General features: G+C 43.4%; 1 protein-coding gene across 2 annotated transcripts in view; it reads left to right on the top strand.

The window, feature by feature from the left end:
- Nucleotides 1-6124: 6124 nt before the first annotated feature.
- The window catches only part of LOC134205793 (protein phosphatase Slingshot), a 79753-nt gene continuing 61636 nt past the window's right edge, over nucleotides 6125-24241 (top strand). The window contains exon 1 of one of the 2 annotated variants that reach the window (XM_062681387.1): nucleotides 6125-6785. In XM_062681387.1, the coding sequence (XP_062537371.1) occupies nucleotides 6723-6785 (63 nt within the window). In that variant the 5' untranslated portion in view covers nucleotides 6125-6722. Of the gene's footprint in view, nucleotides 6786-17864; nucleotides 18559-24241 lie in introns of those variants that run through there. The other variant, XM_062681388.1, reaches the window with a different exon arrangement.

Raw genomic sequence — 24241 nt, 5'->3', positions numbered from 1 at the left:
CCGGCCAATCTCCTCCTGGATTTCCTGGAGATCCGGAGCCGGTAGAATTATGTCCTGCGCGCGTTCTCCCAGGTCCATCACCATCACCATACCGCCATCTTCGTCTGCCACATCGCCATTCAGGTGTTCTTCGTAGTGCTGCCGCCACCTTTGGATCACCTCACGCTCGTTCGTAAGAAAGTTCCCGTTTATGTCCTTACACATATCAGGCTGTGGCACGTGGCCCTTACGTGAACGGTTCAACTTCTCATAGAACTTTCGTGTGTTATTAGCGCGGTACAGTTGCTCCGTTTCTTCACGGTCTCGATCTTCCTGCTGGCGCTTTTCCCTCCGGAAAATCGAGTTTTGTCTGTTCCGCGCCTGTTTATATCGTGCCTCGTTCGCCCTCGTGCGGTGTTGCAGCAATCTCGCCCATGCTGCATTCTTCTCTTCCACTAACTGCTCACATTCGCCGTCATACCAGTCGTTTCTCTGATCCGGGGGCACCGTGCCTAGTGCAGCGGTTGCGGTGCTACCAATGGCGGATCGAATATCTCTCCAGCCATCTTTAAGAGACGCTGCGCCTAGCTGCTCTTCCGTTGGAAGTGCCACTTCCAGCTGCTGCGCGTATTCTTGGGCTAGTCTACCGTCTTGTAGCCGCCCAATGTTAAGCCGCGGCGTCCGACTTCGACGCGTGTTGTGCACCGTCGAGAGTTTTGAGCGCAGGCATACTGCAACGAGGTAGTGGTCGGATTCAATATTCGCACTGCGGTAGATAGGTAGATTCATGTAAGTAAACTTTTGTTTGCTTTAACAGGCAACTTATTAGACTTGCGTAAACCTTCTGTCTAGACGAAGCTATAGCTCAACAGTGCTCGTTGTGATACCATGTCACATCTAAGGCAAGACCCACAATTCTCAGCGGTCAGAGAAGATGTCGCCAAGATCTTATACGGCATCCTTTATCCCTGTCAGTAAAACATTTTTATTTCAGAATCGTTATTCCCCTTATTATTTTAGAGAGGGGTATTAGAAAAAACTAAAAACATAGGACTTTCTGGGAAATTCCTAAACTGATTGATTGAAGTTTTGCGATTTGATTAATTCATTTGTATTATAATTTCCACTTCTTGCGTTATCTAGAACTATCAACATTCTCTGAAACATTCCCACTGATCGAAAAGAAATTTCATCAAGGGTAAAACGACCTATTATGGAGGGGTTAAGCCATCGACTAGTTAAGCACCGTGTCAAAACAAAATTGATTTCAAAAATTCTTCAAAAATTACCTGTTGGTCGATTTACACATTGTAGTAGTTGAATAGGATGCTCGTTAACTATAGTTTCGTAAATATTACGCCAATTGTGCTGAACTTATGTTGTTTTGTTTTTATCACAATAATAACAAACTACCGCAATAATAGGACGCAGTTGCCTAAAAAGTTGCGATACTTTTTGAAGGTCAGTCCTATTGTTGCGATATTGCATGTAATTCTTATGGAGAGCGATACCGCAACAATAGGACCTTAGCACTACCGCAATAATAGGCTCAAAGGATTCAAATGTTTAACGAAAAATGTTGATTTTTCATAATTTTGAACGGAATTTTGTCAAACAAAAGCTGTTCTAGTCGTTAATCCGAAGAGTTTTAGCGTACCCACAATTGTTTTGAATGCTATTATATCCAGAATAGACTACTTCAACACTACCGCAACATTAGGACATACCACAACGATAGGACGTTTTACCGAATATAAATATAAACATAAAATTGAGAATTTAGCAATAGCCACCTATGATCACATACCGGGAAAATATTCATTAGGGGCGATTTGAATTTTCCAGCATTCCAAATTTTTCTTGCAAGGCGTAATACATGGTAATACTATATGTTCGAAAGATGTATTTTTTACACTCATACAACAAACCGTGCTACTTGGGATATTGATAAAATGCGAATTTTCGGGTCGGTGGCGTACACCTTAGTACCAAAAGAGAAGCGTGGGTAAGTTGGATTCGAGATCGGAGAAAAACATCATGGTTGGCTACACCACGAATGGATATAGAATTTGGGATTCACGCAAGAAGAAGATTTTCATAAATATTTTGCATGCATACTTGAAATGGCTTGTGCTAAATCAGTTTTAATCCAAATGAGCTCAAATTTTCAGAGGACACTCAGAGCATGGTAAAGAATCAGATAAGCACTGTGGAGCAAAATCGATTTTTTTAACCACCCTAGTAAATACAAAAGATATTTTAGTTACTAGATAAAGATTGTCGCTTCGGTTCCCTTTGTTCTGCTGTCCGAAACATGTGTGGTACATACCTGTCAAATCGTATGGATTTTCCTTCTTTGACATTTAGCTCCCCTATCCTCGCCAGCAAAAGATGTTCCGGACAGCGACGACAGCGACAATCTTTATCTAGTAACTAAAATATCTTTTGTAAATACTTATGCTTCTACTTTTAAATATTTAGTATTCTCAATCCAGTTGAAAACCGAAATTGGGGGATAGCGAAGTTGGATTTTTCTCACAATCCGTACGTTAAACCTAACTTCGGAAGTGGTGCGCTGTTTTCATATCGCGAAGCGCGAAGCGGGGCAGCAGGGACTTTGTCCAAGGGCTTGACGATCCCTCCCCAGGCCATCTGCGAGTTGTGGCGCCTGCCTAGGATGTGGTGGGGTTTGACAGTGGGCCCTGTTAAACCTCTATAAAAAGCTGCATGTATCCGCAAGTAGGCTCCGCCAAAGCGACCGTGTGCCGCTCAAAGCGCACAAGCCCAAGTCCTGGTGTTAGGTGGGACGCTAAACAGCCCTGACACGACGGCCCTCCGGCGAGACAGGAGGTTTGCGCAGGCCCAATAAGCCGCCTGGAAAACCAATAATTACGAACAATATAAGAGATAATGCGACTCGATATAATCGGCAAAGACCTAGGCGACGAATAAAGGATCACGATTGGAAGCTTGGAACATGGAACTGCAAGTCGCTAGGTTTCGCAGGTTGCGACAGGATGATCTACGTCGTGGCGCTGCAGGAGATTTGCTGGACAGGACAGAAGGTGTGGAAAAGCGGGCATCGGGCGGCTACCTTCTACCAAAGCTGTGGCACCACCAACGAGCTGGGAACCGGCTTCATAGTGCTGGGAAAGATGCGCCAACGCGTGATTGGGTGGCAGCCAATCAACGCAAGGATGTGCAAGCTGAGGATTAAAGGCCGTTTCTTCAACTATAGCATCATCAACGTGCACTGCCCACACGAAGGGAGACCCGACGACGAGAAAGAAGCGTTCTACGCACAGCTGGAGCAGACATACGATGGATGCCCACTGCGGGACGTCAAAATCGTCATCGGTGACATGAACGCGCAGGTAGGAAGGGAGGAAATGTATAGACCGGTCATCGGACCGGATAGTCTGCACACCGTATCGAATGACAACGGCCAACGATGCATAAACTTCGCAGCCTCCCGCGGAATAGTAGTCCGAAGCACCTTCTTTCCCCGCAAAAATATCCACAAGGCCACATGGAGATCACCTAACCAAGAAACGGAAAACCAAATCGACCACGTTCTAATCGACGGTAAATTCTTCTCCGACATCACGAACGTCCGCACTTACCGCAGTGCGAATATTGAATCCGACCACTACCTCGTTGCAGTTTGCCTGCGCTCAAAACTCTCGACGGTGTACAACACGCGTCGAAGTCGGACGCCGCGGCTTAATATTGGGCGGCTACAAGACGGTAGACTAGCCCAAGAATACGCGCAGCAGCTGGAAGTGGCACTCCCAACGGAAGAGCAGCTAGGCGCAGCGTCTCTTGAAGATGGCTGGAGAGATATTCGATCCGCCATTGGTAGCACCGCAACCGCTGCACTTGGCACGGTGCCCCGGATCGGAGAAACGACTGGTATGACGGCGAATGTGAGCAGTTAGTAGAAGAGAAGAATGCAGCATGGGCGAGATTGCTGCAACACCGCACGAGAGCGAATGAGGCACGATATAAACAGGCGCGGAACAGACAAAACTCGATTTTCCGGAGGAAAAAACGTCAGCAGGAAGATCGAGACCGTGAAGAGACGGAGCAACTGTACCGCATTAATAACACACGAAAGTTCTATGAGAAGTTGAACCGTTCACGTAAGGACCACGTGCCACAGCCCGATATGTGTAAGGACATAAACGGGAACCTTCTTACGAACGAGCGTGAGGTGATCCAAAGGTGGCAGCAGCACTACGAAGAGCACCTGAATGGCGATGTGGCAGACGAAGATGGCGGTATGGTGATGGACCTAGGGGAACGCGCGCAGGACATAATTCTACCGGCCCCGGATCTCCAGGCAATCCAGGAGGAGATTGGTCGGCTGAAGAACAACACAGCCCCTGGGGTTGACCAATTACCAGGAGAGCTATTTAAACACGGTGGTGAGGCACTGGCTAGAGCGCTGCACTGGGTCATTACCAAGATTTGGGAGGAGGAAGTTTTGCCGCAGGAGTGGATGGAAGGTGTCGTGTGTCCCATCTACCAAAAGGGCGATAAGCTGGATTGTAGCAACTACCGCGCAATCACATTGCTGAACGCCGCCTACAAGGTACTCTCCCAAATTTTATGCCGTCGACTAGCACCAACTGCAAGGGAGTTCGTGGGGCAGTACCAGGCGGGTTTTATGGGCGAACGCTCCACCACGGACCAGGTGTTCGCCATTCGCCAAGTACTGCAGAAGTGCCGCGAATACAACGTGCCCACACATCATCTATTCATCGACTTCAAAGCCGCATATGATACAATCGATCGGGACCAGCTATGGCAGCTAATGCACGAAAACGGATTTCCGGATAAACTGACACGGTTGATCAAAGCGACGATGGATCGGGTGATGTGCGTAGTTCGAGTTTCAGGGGCATTCTCGAGTCCCTTCGAAACCCGCAGAGGGTTACGGCAAGGTGATGGTCTTTCGTGTCTGCTATTCAACATCGCTTTGGAAGGGTAATACGAAGAGCAGGGATTAACACGAGTGGCACAATTTTCAATAAGTCCGTCCAGCTATTTGGCTTCGCCGACGACATAGATATTATGGCACGTAACTTTGAGAAGATGGAGGAAGCCTACATCAGACTGAAGAGGGAAGCCAAGCGGATTGGACTAGTCATCAACACGTCGAAGACGAAGTACATGATAGGAAGAGGTTCAAGAGAAGACAATGTGAGCCACCCACCGCGAGTTGGCATCGGTGGTGATGAAATCGAGGTGGTAGAAGAATTTGTGTACTTGGGCTCACTGGTGACTGCCGAAAATGATACCAGCAGAGAAATTCGGAGGCGTATAGTGGCTGGAAATCGTGCATACTTTGGACTCCGCAAGACGCTTCGATCGAATAGAGTTCGCCGCCGTACCAAACTGACCATCTACAAAACGCTCATTAGACCGGTAGTCCTCTACGGACACGAGACCTGGACGATGCTCTTGGAGGACCAACGCGCACTCGGAGTTTTCGAAAGGAAAGTGCTGCGTACCATCTATGGTGGGGTGCAGATGGCGGACGGTACATGGAGGAGGCGAATGAACCACGAGTTGCATCAGCTGTTGGGAGAACCATCCATCGTTCACACCGCGAAAATCGGACGACTGCGGTGGGCCGGGCACGTAGCCAGAATGTCGGACAATAACCCGGTGAAAATGGTTCTCGACAACGATCCGACGGGCACAAGAAGGCGAGGTGCGCAGCGGGCAAGGTGGATCGATCAGGTGGAAGATGACTTGCGGACCCTCCGTAGACTGCGTGGCTGGCGACGTGTTGCCATGGACCGAGCCGAATGGAGAAGACTCTTACATACCGCACAGGCCACTTCGGCCTTAGTCTGAATAAATAAATAATAACTTCCGAAGTTAGGTTTAACGTACGGATTGTGAGAAAAATCCAACTTCGCTAGCATCCAATTTCGGGTTTCAACTGGATTGAGTATATTAGCCTGGTATCAGCGACCGGTGAAGTGTCAAGTGATCTTCCTCTTAAATTACACAACTTTCAATCCCATTATCCCCTATCTCACCGAGGTGAGAATTTCGATCAGATTTAGCGAGATCGCAGTTCGCTTGTCAGTTTTACGTGCGTTCACCGTCTTCACCGTTCAGTCAGCTCGCTCAGTACAGTGTTGTGTGTGTATGGTGGTGGTTTGCAAAAGAAGTTCGTCGTTCGGTCGTTCGCGTTTTTTTGTCGATATGGTCGTCGCCTTCTTGGTTCAATTTCAGTCGCCGTTTTACACTTTCTGAAGACAGTGAAGTGAAAAAGTGAATAGGAATTCCTCGAACAAAATATCGGTCTGCTGGCTGCAAATCCAAAAACAGCTTTCAAGAACAAAACAGTTCGAAAATGTAATCTTGCCGGAGTTTTGCAGAGTGACCAATAATTAACAAGTTCGGTTCAACCAAGGCCCGTTCGGAGGCACAAATAAGGAAGAAAAGTCGCGCATCGTGTTCGCCTCACAGTTTTCCACTCGCCGGACGAAGAAAAACCTTTTTTCCTAATTTTCGAAAGTTTGCGTGTGTGTGTGTATGTGGAAGTCAAGTGTTTTGTCTGGTGCGAAAAAAAGGTGATTCGATTGTGAAAATTTTCTCAAACGAGTTTTGACAAACTCCTGTGAGTTGGAGAGGAGCGAGTGCGGGTGAGAAGTTGCAGGAGGTTCCACACAGAAGTGGATAAGGAGCAGATTTTGGAGAAGAATAAAGAACGAGCGGCCGCGATGGCCCTGGTGACCATCCAACGATCGCCAAGCCTCGCTGGTTCGACCCACAGTTCCAATTCGGTATGTACCTTTCTACCAATTCTTATTAATAAAGTTATTGAATTTATTTTTGTTGAGTGTTGTGGGTTTATCGTCTTCCTGGACAATTGCTCCGGTTATCTCGGGTAATGACTGCTTCGGTGCATGATGGTCAAAATGTAATGGTCATTTACAACGAGTCTGTTTACCATTTTCGGGGAGTGGACTTGTTCGAAACCGAGATTTTTTAGGGCAAAATATGAAAGGAATGGATTTTGCACACTGTGTGCGTGTCTTCTTTATTAATTTTTCTAGCCTAACTTGTGGTAAGTCACCAGAAATAAAAGAAAAATATTTTCTAATAACAACAAACTGATTTGCCCTCGGAACATAAAAATAAACAGTTTTTCAATCTGGTCTATTTGAAGTTGAACAAACCTGTTAAAATGTGCCACGATAACATTTCCAGCTTCAGGCAGATCCTGAATGAAATGGATCCCTAATATCCAAGTCCATCGTACTTTTAGTCTTAGAATGGAATCAAGTAGGTATTACAAGATGAGAACGGTTGTTCAATACCAGACAAGTCCTTTTTGGTACTTTGTGTCTTAATTTTTGTTATTTTTGCGTTATTTTTCGAGAAATAAAGATTTGTATTTACGTCTTCCATCTAGCTCTTGTTATAGGACAGCGCGTGTGCTCTCATGTGGCAATTATTTTAGTATAATAACAGCTAGAATCGCTTTTTGTGCCGTTGTTTTTACACGTTTTTTATGTGGCAGATTATGGAATTAACTGTCTCGATTGATTTTTTGTAGGTACATTTCTTCGGAACAACTGTTACTTGTAAATATATGTATTTGCTGGCAAAGGCGCTATTTTTACTTTTATAGACTCCCATATTCTGTATTTTCTATTGGTAACCTGTTAAAAATGGTTACTATTACTAAAATACTAAAAAACAGTCATCACACAAACAGTGGAATTATTGAAAACATTTCCGAGAGAATCCCTAAAGGAATTTCGGATGGCATTCCTATAGGAATTCTTGAGGGGAGCTTTTGAAGGAATTTCTAAAAAGAAATCTAAAAGGCATATTTGATGGAATTCCTGAAAGAATTACTGAAAAAAAAATGAGAATGACAGAAATTTCTTCCAGAAATTCTTTCTGAAATCCTTAGAATTTCGTCATGGACTTTTCTAAGTAATTCCTGGAAGAAACTTCGAAAAAACTGGAGTAATTTCAGAAAAAATGGCGGACAGAATTTCCACAGGAATTTTTGAATTAATTTCCAAAGAAGCTTCTGAAAGAATTTCTAAATAAATTTTTAAAGGAATTTGCAAGGAATTCCTTAATTTTTTTTCGGAGAAATTTCAAAGTGCAGTTTTGATAGAGTTTCTGAATAAATTTCAGTAAGGAATTGTCCAAGGTTTTATTTATTGAATTTTGGAAGAAATTTCTGGATCTATTTCCGATCAAACTTTCGGATAAGTAAATTCCTGGAGAAGTTTTAGAATAAATTCCTGGGGGAATCTCCAATGGAATGAATGGAGGAATTTCCAATAATGTTTTTGAAGGAATTTTTGGTCAACCGACCATCATTTCAAAACGTCCCAACAACGTATGGAAAGCTGCCGGGGTGTGGTAAGTAAGTTTGGTGCAGTTGTTACGGAACAATTATAATGCTTCGCTGAAGACGTAATATATTCTCGCCAATATATTCTGGTTGAGCTCTAATACCTTGCGTAGAACAAAGGTTACTCTAGGTCTAGATTACCGGCAAATACAGGAAGATCGGGATCCACTTGCCTGTCGAGTTGGAAATGTTGTGCTGAATCATTCTCAGAAGATAATGGTTTGACAATTTTTTAGGTGAAAATAGTAGTCAAGTTGTCACCGGCGATAGCTTCTCAAATAATAAACACAGAATTACCATTCAAATATAAACCTCACTAATACCAGCTAAATGTCAACAGTTCCGTTATATATTCTGATTGGCGTTTTAGTTTCGTGGTACGAATAAAAATTAGTTCAAAAAGTAACCGTAAATGCTTCAAACCAGGATAAATTTTTAAACTATTCGTACTCACTGGTCTGTTTTTATCAATTGGTAAATTAAAAAGCAAGATCGCGTGAGATTGTGCATCATCCTTAGGTTAGAATTTGAAATTTGGCTACTGTTGAGCTTGTTGAATACATAAAACAAGTGGGGGCGTATGAAATCGTTAACCCGGAATCTGAGGACTATGTTTCTACTCCACCTTTTGCTCCCGCCTGATACTTATTTCAGGAAGGCCGTAGAAGTATAAGGCGCTCTTCATTATTTGTTTCTCATTCAATAGCTTTTCCAAATGTTACTGGTGGTCATGATCCACATCCTCGACGACTTCACTGCTCTTCAACAACCTGTACACTATACTGTTGAATGGGCCTTAGGTATAGTCATTGGCGTAACTAGTCCCGATTCATAGGGGGGCTGTAGCCCCTTCATCTATTTTATCGATTTTGAGCTTCTTTTCAAAAATTGTAGAACATTTTTCCACCGCATTAGGCTTTTTTAGTGGTAATGTGATAAATATGGTCCAACAACCTAAGGAAATTGCGGATCAATCACACTCATCCATATTCTCTTTTCTCAAGCACGTACTTTCTGTTACCAGCCGATGATTGCTACAACGAATCAAATTGATAAAAATAGTGTATGGCTATTACGTCTAAGTGTAGTAGCGCTCAACAATGAATCGCACATTCAAAGAAAATGACGAATCGCCGTCAGGTTCCCACCGGTAGGCAGTGGATATTTTCCATATTTCATAAATATTCCATCAATCTCAAATGAAAAAAAAATGCATTATTTCTCCAGAAATTCCGACGGGAATCTTCCAAGAATTTCGAGGAGAATCCTTTAGTAATTCCGACGGGAATGTTCCTGGGAGTCCGACGGGAATGTTCCCAGAGAACCGACTGAAATGTTTAAGAGATTCCAATGAAAGTCTTCTAGAGATCTCTATATAATAAAAATGAGTCGAGTGTTCCTTCCTGACGATTTAACTCGCGAACGGATTGACCGATTTGCAAGATTTTTCCCTAATCGATTCGTTTTGGGATTCACAAGGTTTGTATATACAAAAGTTGGTAATGTTAAAAGTCATTAAAATACAATTTTAGGTCAGCTGTTGAGGAAAACAAAACAAACGCGCGGAAATTGATATAGAGTGCGGTGCTGCAAATAGTTCATTGTGACATTTTAACACCTGGGCAAAAAATTAGAAATTAAGAAAATAAGAAATTTCCATTAAAAAAATACTAAAAAGCAATCAAATTGATAAAATTTTCCATGAACTTCAAACGCTTTAAAGGAGTGTTTTGTGGAAAATTCTTAATTGTTTATGGAAATTTTGCATTATTTGTAGAAAATTTAATATTTTTTATTGCTCATACCATGATTTCTTTATTGGAAATTTCATAATTGTTATGGAAAAATTTTTAGGCTGAGTTTTCATTTCAGTCGATATCGTATCTTAGAAAATCGACTCATGGAAGGTCTATTGTTCCAGAGATTCTGTCGGAAATCCTAATCTTAACGTAGGCAATGTTCCAGGAATGTAGAAGCAAAACGTTGAAAGATTCCGAAACAATCTGTCAAAGGATCAAAGGTCGAGGGACTCCTCCAGCCGTATAGAATCCTCCAGGGATGTTGAAGCAAATCTTCGAAGGATTGTGAAGTAATTCGTCGAGGGATTTCAAAGTAAATCATCGAGGGAGTCCGAACTAAAACTATGAAGCGAATCGTTGAATAATTCCAAAGCAATTTGTCGAGGGATTTCGAAACAAATCGTCTGAGGAATTCCGATCGTCGAATGACTCCGAATGAAATATTCAAGGAATTCTGAAGCAAATCGTCGAAGAGTTCTGAAGCAAATCGTCAAGGAATTCCGAAGCAAATCTTCGAACGATTCCGAAACAAATCTTTGACCGACTCCGGAGGAATTATGAAAGGTATACCCCACAGATTCCCAAAGGTGTACCTCAACGATACCGAAAAAAATCCAGTTTTTATTCTTCTGGTTTCCGGTTGGAATACGTCGATGATTCTGGAAAGAATTCTTAAGAGATTCCAATGAGAATTCTTCTCGGATTCTGATGAGAGTCCTTCTAGGATGCTGATGGGAATTGTATCATGCTGCTAGGCAAGCGGAAGTCCGCTGGAAAACTGTTACTCCAGTCCGTGATGGTTAACCACATGTCTTTGACTGCTGGCGAAGTACCACGATTGCTTTGATTGATATTTTGATGGCTCTCCGTTGATGTTCATATCAAGCTTACTTTGAAGCTTTCAAATCAATTAGATATTGCTTTTCATTTGCTATTTCATAATTAACACCAAATGCGCTTTCACTGCTAAATCTTTCTCAGAAATGAGAAACAAGCTCATTTGTCTTCCACTCCACTAGTTCATTTTGATAGAGTGAATATGGGAAATATCTCTTTTGTCGTCAAACTTTTTCAGTAATTAATTATACTATATGTTGAATATTGATATCACTGGTAACTAACTTTCAAATCCTAGCCCCCCCCCCCCCTTATTTACGCAAATGGGGATAGTTGCTTGCTGCACGGTCATCTTTTTCTTCAAAAAAAAAAAAAAAACAGTATTTGCTCCCGAAGTTCTGCACCACCAGAAATCGCTGCCGTATCGAGGCGTAGTAGGAGGAGGCTTTTTCGTGCAGGGTGTTACATAACAAATCTTTGTTTGATCCCATCTGGGTCGCAGTTTGGATGAGACAAGTATGTTTTTTATCAGCATCCGCAGGATGCGCAGGAGATTAGGTAAGGTTCATCGATTGGAAGCACCGAAACCCGAAAGGTGAGATTATCTAATCAGGTTCGGTATGATGGTGCAATAATTAAGCAATCGCTTGATAGCAACTGATCTGACCAGTCATTTTGCGAATTTAACGCTGATAGAAGAATTAGTAGACATACCACCAGCAAAGAATAAATTAAATTCAGTACGCGTTACTGACCAGTGGTGCAATTTATCAACAATGCTTGCTTAGTGTGATTCTTTTGTTTTGTTTTTTTTTTCTGCTCTTCTTTGCCTATGATAATGACTTTCAGTCAGAAAGACAAAGCAGGAATAGCTTAGCCAACTCGGTTTGCCAACAGCGGGCTGAAGCTGATGACCATTCGCAGGGCTGTTACAACAGTCGCGAATTTCGCGGATTTGTCGCGGATTTACCCCTCCAGTCGCGAAAATCGCGGTTCCGTCAAACATTGTCGCGAAAATCGCGGATTTATAACTACACTCTCGCGAAAATTGCGATCTCCCTCAATTTAATTTTAGGATTAATTCAACATTCAACGTCAAGATCCAAACACATGGTATTTGAATAACCTTTCAATAGTCATATGGATGTTGGTTTAAGTGGAAGCATAGAAAGTCTGTCGAATTGTTAGATCGATAATATTGCATTTCTGGATTACCGAAAATTACCACATTTAAAGGATTGTTAGGATAAAATTTGATAGAGAAAAAAACACAACAACACTAATAAAATAGACGAAAATTGCGATGATAGGGTCCCTATGGTTCCTGCTTCTCACTAAGGACTGGAATCCTGGGATTCCTGCCGCTTCGTATGACTTCTTTTCTAAGGGTGGTGGAAATATAGTTCATCTGCATTCTCTAGTGTCTCGCAGTAATCTTTGCTTTGTGCGCTGCTCTCTGGTGGTATATTAACTTGCTACTGAAGGATCTAGTTTGGGAATGCCACATTTTGACCATCCTGCCAAACAGAAAATCCCTGTGGATTGTTCGACCTCTCTTTTTGTGAGAAAGGATCAGATCACCTTTCAATGGTTGAGGCTAGGGTAAAACGTCCTATCGTTGAGGTATGCCCTAATGTTACGGTAGTGTTAATATAATACCAGTCCATTCTGGATATAATACCATTGCAAACAATTGTGGGTACGCTAAAACTCTTCGGATTAACGACTAGAACAGTTTTTGTTTGACAAAATGTCGTTCAAAACGATGAAAAATCATCATTTTTCGTTAAAAATTTGAATCCTTTGAGCCTATTATTGCGGTAATGCTAAGGTCCTATTGTGCAGGTCAACGTGCACTACTGCCCACACGAAGGGAGACCCGACGACGAGAAAGAAGCGTTCTATGCACAGCTGGAGCAGACATACGATGGATGCCCACTGCGGGACGTCAAAATCGTCATCGGTGACATGAACGCACAGGTAGGAAGGGAGGAAATGTATAGACCGGTCATCGGACCGGATAGTCTGCACACCGTATCGAATGACAACGGCCAACGATGCATAAACTTCGCAGCCTCCCGCGGAATGGTAGTCCGAAGCACCTTCTTTCCCCGCAAAAATATCCACAAGGCCACATGGAGATCACCTAACCAAGAAACGGAAAACCAAATCGACCACGTTCTAATTGACGGTAAATTCTTCTCCGACATCACGAACGTCCGCACTTACCGCAGTGCGAATATTGAATCCGACCACTACCTCGTTGGAGTATGCCTGCGCTCAAAACTCTCGACGGTGTACAACACGCGTCGAAGTCGGACGCCGCGGCTTAACATTTGGCGGCTACAAGACGGTAGACTAGCCCAAGAATACGCGCAGCAGCTGGAAGTGGCACTTCCAACGGAAGAGCAGCTAGGTGCAGCGTCTCTTGAAGATGGCTGGAGAGATATTCGATCCGCCATTGGTAGCACCGCAACCGCTGCACTTGGCACGGTGCCCCCGGATCAGAGAAACGACTGGTATGACTGCGAATGTGAGCAGTTAGTGGAAGAAAAGAATGCAGCATGGGCGAGATTGCTGCAAGACCGCACGAAGGCGAACAAGGCGCGGAACAGACAAAACTCGATTTTCCGGAGGAAAAAAACGCCAGCAGGAAGATCGAGACCGTGAAGAGACGGAGCAACTGTACCGCGCTAATAACACACGAAAGTTCTATGAGAAGTTAAACCGTTCACGTAAGGGCCACGTGCCACAGCCTTAGTTTGGAAGACTCTTATATACCGCACAGGCCACTTCGGCCTTAGTCTGAATAAATAAGTAAATAAGGTTCTATTGTTGCGGTATCGCTCTTCATAAGAATTACATGCAATACCGCAACAATAGGACTGACCTTCAAAAAATATCGCAACGATAGGCAACTGCCTCCTATTATTGCGGTAGTTTGTTTTATTGTGATAAAAACAAAACAACATAATTTTAGCACAATTGACGTAATATTTACGAAACTATAGTTAACGAGCATCCTATTCAACTACTACAATGTGGAAGTCGACAGGTAATTTTCGAAGAATTTTTGTAATCAATTTATTTTCGACACGGTGCTTAACCCCTCCATAATAGGTCGTTTTACCCTACATAGAAACCTAAATATCACCTTTGAATGGTTGGGGCATTCAGAAATCCAAATATCGTCGGTTGAACAATAGAGAGGGTTTTTTTTAAATTGCCAGACCGTCAGTTGCGTCCAGTTTTGTACCATGCTCAATGACTCCCACTATTGCAGGCATCTCATATCCATTGAGAGTTCGTTCGTGATTCCTTAGTTGCAACAAACTGTCTGACTGAACTTGAGCCTTGAGAGCAGCGTAGCGTACTAAAAAGTATAATTCAAATATAGCCCTTGATCTAACTGGTATTTAACTATGACAACAGACTGCCATCTGCACAACCAACTTATAAAGAAATAAAATGATACAACATCGATTCAAATGGGGGTTTCTCGGCAACATTACAAATTGAACTTCTTTCGGGCATAGTTCAACGCTGCACATATATTTTCTGTGGCTCATGATATGGTTGAAGCATTAACTATGCAGTTTTAGATATTACATAAATAAGCGAATGTTCTTTCATTTTGTTTTCTATCCACGAATATGCCTATAGATTAGAGGCAAAAATATTGAAATTTTTTAAAATTGTAGAACGTGTTTTGAAGTAAGAAACCATATTTTTGTTTTTCGCGGATTTGTTTTTACAGTCGCGGATTTCAATTAGCTAGTCGCGGATTTCGCGGATTGGAATTCGACTAGTTTGTAACAACCCTGCATTCGGCACAAATTTCCTGTCTTTTTCTTTCAAGTGATAGTATTCACCCATCCATTTATATAGGGCCGTCACTTTCGCGCACCCAGCGAGTGAACTGAATGGACTGTCACTGCGGGCTGCGTGTTCGATGAGAAAAGAGGTCTTTTGTTTATTTTTTCTTTGATTGTTGCTGCTAACCATTTTCAGTTTTCTTCACTAGGAAGTGAGTGTGAAAGGGCAATGTTATCAATATCCTACCAATCTCAGCCACTAAGACTGAGAATTCGTACCACTGGTACTGACCATGAAAGGATTTGTGAGATCCATGCGCGTTCTTATAAATAGCTGAAACTAGTTGAGTTAGCTTTTCGTTACAGCCTAAAGTGAAGAAAAGCGGACAGCTCAAAGCTAAGCATCTACAGAAAGTACTTCTTTATAGTCCCAACAAAAACTACAGGTTCGTGTGGTGTGTAAATTTAAGGATTGACTAGGTCAATACTTTCGTAAGTTTTTTTAGCCTGTACAATATATTGCCGATCAATAAATTCATTGTTGTCATATACGATTGCAAATGCAAAACCGACAACGAATTGGATAAGCTGATTAAGTTCCTGATGACGTACCCGTCACTTGATAAAAGAACCCAAAGATCTGATAGCCGAAATAAGACTTGCTGTTATGGAAGCAACGCCGAGGTAAAAGAAATTATTCTAAGCTACGCGCTGTTTGTTCCAGATTTTGACATGAACTTGATATCCGTTGGCATTTTGGTTCAAAAAGGTGCTGGGGTAACATTTGACGAGAATGGCTGTAAAATAATGAGTTGACAACGTATTGCGGCTATTGCATCTCGGTGAAACACTGTACCATCTATGCATCGTAAGCTATCACAACGAGATATTCATCATTCATCAATAATATTGAAGCGTCGTGAATCAGCAAATCCTATGATGATTTTAACGTCGTGGCTTGGGCAACTGTCGTACTCACGTTCCAGCTGCGCATAGAATGCGTTCTTATCATCATCAGTGCTTCCGGAGTGTGGGCTATGGACGTTGATTATGCTGTAGTTGAAGAATCGGCGTCTGATCCTCAACCTGCAACCCATCACTATGAAAGCTGTTCCCAGCTCGTGTGTGTTGCCGCAGATCTGGTAGATGCTATGATTACCTCTAAACGTTCGCACCATTGGCCATTACACCCAATATTTTTTTACACGGTTGTTATTCTTTAATTTCCCGGTTAACCTGATTTTAAATACCACCTGAATTTTCTTAGATTTTTTGTGAATTTTTTCATGGGGTTAACTCCTAGTTCCATCAACGCTAAAGGTCGTAATCAACTAAAACCCACCCGTGTAAAAAAAGTTTTGTTTTAATCATAGGATGATTTTCACGGCATACAAAAAACAAGGCAGGCTTAGCACGTATGTAAACATTCAGTTTGAATGTAAACATGTGTCGTCACTAGTATCTTCGCACAAGCTGAACTGAGACGATGCTCTATGGTCTCAGCATTGCTTATTTTGTACTCTAACATGTGGCGTACTCCGTCACGATTTTTTAGAAAGTCGGTTTGTTCTACAAAAAATATCCAGACAGGTGGTATATCTTTCATTTCAGGGTTGAGCACCATAACTTTTCGAACATGGATTTTTTCATGGGACACCCTACTGAACATGGTTTTCCGGCGAAACTTATTAGGCTGATACGTGCAACGTGGTTAGGAATCAAGTATTCGTGATTACAGACGAAGTGTCAACCTCGTTTGTAACCTTAGATGGATTCAAGCAGGGTGATGCACTTTAGGATTTATTGTTCAACATTGCACTGGAGGGCGCGTTAAGGAGATCTTGCGTGCAGAGGAACGGTACCATCATCACACCGTCGCATATGCTCCTGGGATTTGTGGGCGACATTGACCTCGTTAGAATCGATCGCAGAGCAGTAGTAGAGGCTTTTGTTTCATTGATGAAGGAGATGGCGAGGATAGGCTTAACCATTAACTTCATCAAGACAAACTACATGGTTGCGGGTAGAGATATTTGCTGCTGTGAATCGGCCCTTCTATGGTTTACGTAACCAGCTTAGTTTCTGCAACATGCAGAAGGAAATGATATTTGTTTTGTATAAAACTCTGATTTTACCGGTGGTCTATTACAGATATGAAGCGAGACGGACCGGAGAACTTTCTTATGGTTTCGTGCGAAACGTGCTACGTACAATACTCTTAGGAAAACTGGAAAATGGTGTGTGCTCAGACGCATGAATCATGAGCTGTATCAAGTAAAAAATGTAAACTGTAACTCGTATAAAATACGGCAGACTTCAGTGGGCTGCTTACTTAGTACGAATTTCGGAAGAAAGAATAGCGAAAACAATATTCAATAGAAATCCGGATAGAGGCCGCCGCCTTCGTACAAGCCTACGAACACGCTAGCTGCGTGAGGTGGTATCGTATCTGGGACCCTAAACGTTTTGGGAAACTTGAGGAACATCGCCCCAAACGAACTATTCTGCCCAGAGCAGCATTCGTATCCCATTTAGTATCCCACAACTCTTACTTTTCCACCATTGTGCCCTTGATATTTTGGACTTTAAATCTTGACTAGGAAAGACGATCAGTACCGTCCAAGAAATCAATTCCGACTACCACCGGATTGACTAGATTTAAATTTTATCTAAACTGGTTTTGTGTTAGTTAAGACTAGATTGGAAATTACTTAAATGAGATGTAAATTGATGTATGTTGGATTTTGATATAATTATTCGGACAGACCCCCAAATCCGGCGAAAAAAATCCTAAGGTGTGGTGTGAGGCTGCCCCAATTCAGTTTTGGTGCATAAATCGACACCTTCCGTCTTATCACATATTCCACTAGTATTTTCTCGTTGTCATGACACATGAGATAAACATACACTTTACCACCAATACAACCCAACCGATGTGTGTGTGTAAGTGCGCGAATGTGAGTGCGTAGTTCGCTTCGCTCCCATCCATGGCTGAATTTGGTGCTGTTTTCGCAATAGCAGCAGATTTTTCTCCTTCTTCTCTAGTTGGTATAGTTGCCTCGTTCGTCGTAGACTCGTTGGTTGGCCGTCGTCCGTCGTAAGCTAGACTGGTAGATTGTTACTCGCGAAGTCGAACACAATCGAACGCAAAAGAAAAACGCGAAAAAGAATAGTGCCTGTGCCACAGAGCTGCTTCTGCTGCACCGAGGGACAAAAGAAGCGGAGTCTAGAGTCTAGTAAGATGAAGATCTTCCAAGGATAAGTTTCTCTTTTTTGCAGTGTGCTCCGTGCTGACAATAAGGCGAAAGGGTTGAACTTTTCTCAGTTCGAGTTCAGATTCGGTGCAGTGCCAATTTAGCGAGTGTTCGATCCGTGCTTAGGGAATTTCGCTGTTTGTGAACAAATCGCAGTTGAATAGACGTGAACTACTTGATGGATACCAGAAGAGAATCAAATCAATTCGCGAAAAGCAGCACATAATTTTCAGCCTTGAAGTTGGTGAAAAAGGAACGGATAGAAAAATTGATCATGGCGCCCCGTTCGTGTGGAAAACAGTGACCATTGGATACACTGTGAGTGTTGGACCTGATTTTGTCCCATTCGTCATCGGTGCATAGCACCAGCCTTCCGTCGTCGCGCTGTTTGTGGCTGTGGTGATTAATAATATTCCTGTCCGAAGAGAAAAGAAAGTTCATCCGCCTGTGTCTGGTTTCCTCGATTGGAGGAGGTAAGTTAGAAAATAAGGTGCAATGTCCATTCCGTCCAATCCCGTTCCCGTCCCCGTTGTTGTCATTCTCCATCGGTCGTCATCCTGATGCAAGAAGTTGAAGTTACTCCACCACACTCGTTTCTTGCTGTCAATCAGTCATTGATGGCGTTCGTGTGCGTGTGGTACGTTGCAAATAGCAACAAAGGGACTTGTGATGTTCCAGCTGGGTTGTGTTTGTGCGTGATAAAAGAACGGTGAATGTATGGTGAGAAGTGAGTTCACAACAAAGGTGAGTAGAGTTTCCACACTTTTTGTGGAAATGAATGGAACAGCTGCTGCTCATGCTCGGTAGTGCAGTGATCGATGGATGCAAACTTTGCAATGCGAGGAGACAGCAGAACGGGAGTGAATGTACCAACACAAAGACAATGGCGCATCGGTCGTCAACATTGCTATCAACAACACAACGTACAGCGCAATCAGTGATAATTACAGAATAATGCGCTGTCGGTTAAAATTGAAACCATGAAATTGCTGACTCAACTGAAACAACGACAACAGCGACATTGCAGCAACCAAACGTCGTGAATAAGCCTATGACTGAAGGTCTTTAAAAAGTAAAAACAACAACGAAAATATTCAGTACCGTGCATCTGCGGCAGTCAGATTTTACGGCTGAATTGCAATATCAATCTGTTAAAAAGATATCAACTGAAACTGGAACATATCGGTGACACCATGTGTCTAGTGCCGAGTGGTCAATCCTCTGAAATGAAAGATTTCTTGGTCATCATCCAGCGCAGGGTTATTGCGATATGGACAACAACAGTACACTAGATCTCAAATAGCCCAGTCGGTGAAGGTACGGTATTACAAAGTCAGGGATGGCGAATGCTTACCAAAAAATATACAAATTCATTTATTGGATGGCATTGAAAGCTCTTATTTAGAAAGCATGGAACTGCATGTAGAACCCTAGGTTGAGAGTCGGCTATATGCCAATTGCCATGAGCAATAAACTTTCCTAGAGCTTAGAAGAAGGAGAATCGCACGAAGACGTGGACTCCCGTTGTAGGAAGTGCAATGCAGTAGAACGTATAATTGAGCTTATAGTAGCATCGTCTAGCACTGTTTCAGCATGTATCGGTCGTGACAGCGGCTACAGCCATGATAGTGCACAAACAGCTTTCATTGAAGCACAACTTGGTTGACCAGTTTGTACTCTACTACAGATTAACTCCCGGAGCCGGTTAGGGAGGATAGCTAGTAGCTAAGAAGGTGTTGCAAAATAATAACGGACATTAGTTACTTTGTGGTCTGCGGTGAAAGGGCGAAGCGGACAACTCACCTAACCACCAATCATAATTAACGGTCGACGATAAGATAACAAAATATTACTTGCTGAAAAAGTTGAATCAAGACTGGAAGACAGGCATGGATTCTCGTCCCATTAACCAGATTATGCTAAGAAAAAAGACGTTTCTGCCAAGACATGTTTTTTCTTAGTGGCCTTAGAAAATGTATTCTGATCTGCAAATTCTGATCTGCAAATTATTTTGCAGGATTTTTATTCATTATCACTCCTCCAATAAAGTTTTTTCTCTATCATAGCTGAATTTTATTTGAGGTTACAATCGTATATGAGCATCCGTTTCAAACGATTATCATTTGGCACCAACAATGTGATGTCTGTGTCAGGAAACTTTTTTACATCGTATTGTTATTGCCTAAATTTGGGCTGTTTAGTCGATTCTAAATACAATATTGCGGTAACACAATACAGACATAAACATTTTGTTACTCATATGGTGAATAATTCGTGATTTTAGACTTGGAAGTAAAAATAATAGTATTATTGAAGGAAAGACAGCTTGTTTGTAATACTTTGATGCCCTTTCATGAAATAAAAATCTATGAAAATTTGTAAAGTATTTTCCATTGTTTCTAAGAAAGTGGTTGGGTGGGGATAAATGACCCGACCCACATGCATTCGAAGAAATGGTTATATGGAAGCCTATGTTTTTTGAAATAAGGATTTGAAAATTCCACTGAACATAATTATTGAAGAGCGTCAGTTCGAGCCATAGCAGAAATATTGTGGATTTTAGAATTGGGGCAAAATGGGCACTTCAAAGTTATCTGACCAACACGAAACCCCGTGCAATCGATTCAACGCACGAAGAATTCTGAGCCTAGTGAAAGGAGGCTTCTCAGGTTTTTCTTGAAAGAAGATTAATGTTTCTATTCCAAGAAGGCCTCGATGAGCCTCTTTGAAAGTGATGCTTATGGCCTCTTGAAAAAGGCTGTAGGCTTCTGCACCATAAAAGACTTCCCTGGGCATAAAAGTATTATTGTGTTAGCCTCATGATATAGGAATGCAAAATGGTAACTTGGTTTTTACGAAACCTTGGTGGTTACTGAACAGTGGAAGGGCTGAAATGAATACTTAGTGAAAGAGGTGACACGTTCCAGCCAGGGGATTCAATGCCAATAAGAAGAAAAGAAAAGAAGACCCATAAAAAGGAGGATTCTGAGCCTTTTGAAAGGAGGCTTCCGAACCTCCTTGAAAGGAAGTTTCCAAAGCCTCTTGAAAGAAGGCTTCCTGAGTCTTTTGAAATAGAGCTTCCACGGTACCTGGAAAGGAGGCTTCGAACTTCCTGCTGAGCATCCGAGCTCCTAAAAGGGAGGCTTGGCAGCCTCTTGAATTGTGCCCTATCAAGCCTCATGAATGGATTTCATCGACTATCTGAGACTTCGAGCCTCTTGAAAGGAGGTATTCTCGAGCCTCTGAAAGGAGGCCTGGGAGAGCTCTTGAAAGAGGCTTCCGAGGCCTCTTGAAGACAGAGGAGGCTTCCTGGAGACTTTTTGAAAGGAGGCCTCGAAGCCCTCAGGCTTGAAAGGAGGCTTGGGCTCTGGGAGCTTTGAGCCTCTTGAAAGGAGGCTTCCTGAGCCTTGGAAGGAGGCTTCCGAGGCCTGCCTCTTGAGTGAAGGGGCTTCCTGAGCCTCTTGGAAAGGAGCCTGAGCCTCTTGAAAGGAGGCCTCCGGAGCCTTGAAAGGAGGCTTCCTGGTGCCCCGGAAAGGAGGCCTCCGAGCCTCTTGATAGAGGCCTGGAGACTCTTGAAAGGAGTCTTCCTGGCTTCTCTTGAAGGAGGCTTCCAGCCTCTTGAAGGAGGCTTCAAGCTGTACCTCTGAAATGAGGCCTGAGGCCTCTTGAAGGAGGCCTGAACTCTCGAAAGGAGTGCTTTCTTTGAGCCTCTCGAAAGGAGGTTTCCGGTTTCTCGAAAGGGGGCTCTGAGACCTTGAAAGCGGGAGGCCTTTCGAGCCACTTGAAAAGCTTCTTCAAGAAGGCTTACAATTCACTTGAAAGGATGCTTTTGAGTCACTTGAAAAAGTGCATTGAGGCTGCTGAGAGGAGGCTTTCGGAGGCCTCTTTGAGTAGGTTTCGGAGCCTCTTGAAAGGAGGCTTCCGAGCCTCATGAGAAGGCTTTTGAGAGCTCTTAAGTAGGCTCTGTTTTCCGGAAAGCCTCTTGAGAGGCCTGAGCCCTTGAAAGAAGGCTTCATTCTCTCAAAGGAGACTCAAGCTCTTCAGAGGCTTAGCACCCTCTTGAAAAGAGGCTCTGAAACTTTGAAAGAAGCTGAGCCATTTGGAAAGGAGGCTTTCAGAGCCATTTGAAAAAAAGGCTTTCAAGCCACTTGAAAAGGAGGGCTTCCGAGCAGAGCCTCTCGGAAGCGGGAGACTTCCGGAGTCTCTTGAAAGAAAGCTATCAGGTTCTTTCTAAAGGAGGCTTGAGCCACTTAAGAAAGCCCTGTTATTCAAGAAGGCTTACAATTCCTTTGAAAGGAGGCTTCCTAGAGCCTCTTGAAAGGAGGCTTCGAGCCCCTTTAGTGTTGAGCTTTTCCGAGCCCCTTGAAAGGAGGCTTCCGAGCCCCTTGAAAGGAGGCTTCCGAGCCCTTGAAAGGAGGCTTCCGATCCTCTTAAAAGGGAGCTTCCGTGCCTCTTGAAAGGAGGCTTACGATCCTTACGATTACAGAAATATTGTGATTTTTAGGGGAATTGGGGCAAAATGGGCACTTCAAAGTCATCTTACCAACACGAAACCCCGTGCAATCGATTCAACGCACGAAGAATTCTGAGCCTAGTGAAAGGAGGCTTCCGAGCCTCTTGAAAGAAGATTGAATAAGCAGCTATTCAAAGAAGGGCTTCCTGAGCCTCATGAAGGAGGATGCTTATGGGCCCTCTGAAAACAGGCTTCCATTCTCCTCCCTGGACATAAAGTATTATTAAGAAGGCCTCATGATATAGGCCGAGATGCAAAAATGGTAAATTTGGTTTAGAAACCTTGTGGTTAATAACAGTGAAGCGCTTGAATAGATATACTTACAGCGAGGCTTCCAGGTAATGTTCCGCGCGGGGGATTCTAATGCTAATAACAAAGAAAAGAAAAAAGAAGACCTTATTTTAAAGGAGGATTCCGAAGGCCTCTTGAAAGAAGAGCTTCAAACCTCTTGAAAGGAAGTTTTCAAAGCCTCTCGAAGAAAGTGGCGCTATTTGCTTCTTGAAAATAGGCTCACGTAGTACCTCTTGAAAGGGAGGCCTCCAGAACTTCCTGGAAGGATAACTGAGCTTTCAAAAGGAGGCCTACGGAGTCTCTTGAATTTAGCCCTATAAGCGCCTCATGAATGGATGTATGGGAGCTTTCTCCGAAGAAGGCTTTGAGACTCTTGAAAGGAGGCTTCCGGGCCTCTTGAAGAAGGACTGGGCCTCTTGAAGGCTTCCAGGCTTCTGAAAGGGCACAGAGCCTCTTGAAAGGAGGCTTCCAGGCACTCTTGAAGGAGGCTTCCTGAGGCCTCTTGAAAGGAGGCTGAGCCTCTTGAAAGGAGGCTTCCAGGCCTCTTGAAGGAGGCTTGAGCCTGATGAAGGAGGCTTGGGGACTGCAGAAGGAGTCTTCCGAGTCTACTGAAAGGGGCTTCCAGACATCTGTGAAAGGAGGCTTCAGGCCTCTTGAAGGTGGCTTCCAGACCTCTCGGGGCTTTCAGGCCTCTCAGGAGGCTTTTGGGCCTCTCGAGGGAGGCTAGGGACTGCAGAAGAGCTTTCGAGCCTCTTGAAGGAAGCTGCTCCGAGAGCCTCTTACAATTCCTTGAAGGTTCTTGATCCATGAAAAGGCACCAGGCTCTGGCAGGAGAGAGGGGGGGGGCTTCCAGGCTGGGCCTCTTGAAAGTGAAAACTTGAGCCTCTTGAAAGGAAGCTTCCAGGCCTCTTGAAAGGGAGGCTTGAAGGCCTCTTGAAATGAGACTGACCTCTAAGCCTCTGAAAGGAGGCTTGAAGCCCATTCATGGGAGAGAACTGCCCTCTTGCAAGGGGACTTTAAGCCTGCTCTGAAAGGAGGCTTACAATTCTCTTGAAAGGCTTCAAGCCTCTTGAAGAGCTTACAGGCCTCTTTGAAAAGAGCTTTCAGGCCATTTGAAAGGAGGCTTTCGAGGCCACTTTGAAAAAAGGCTTTCAAGCCATCTTGAAGGAGGCACCAGGCAGGCCTCTTGAAGGGGGACTTCGAGGTCTCTCTTGAAAGAGAGGCTATCAGAGCCTGCTTGAAGGGGCTTTGGGCACCTTGGAAGAAGGCAGGCCTGTTCAAGAGCACAATTTCTAGCCTCTTGAAAGGGCTTGGGCTCTTCGAGGGGCTTCGGGCCTCTGAGAGGAACAGAG

This window comes from Armigeres subalbatus, chromosome 1 (assembly GCF_024139115.2).
Source record: "Armigeres subalbatus isolate Guangzhou_Male chromosome 1, GZ_Asu_2, whole genome shotgun sequence".
Taxonomy (NCBI): Eukaryota; Metazoa; Arthropoda; class Insecta; order Diptera; family Culicidae; genus Armigeres; species Armigeres subalbatus.
Note: the sequence above shows the minus strand (reverse complement) of the source record. Positions and strands in the feature narration are given on the sequence as shown.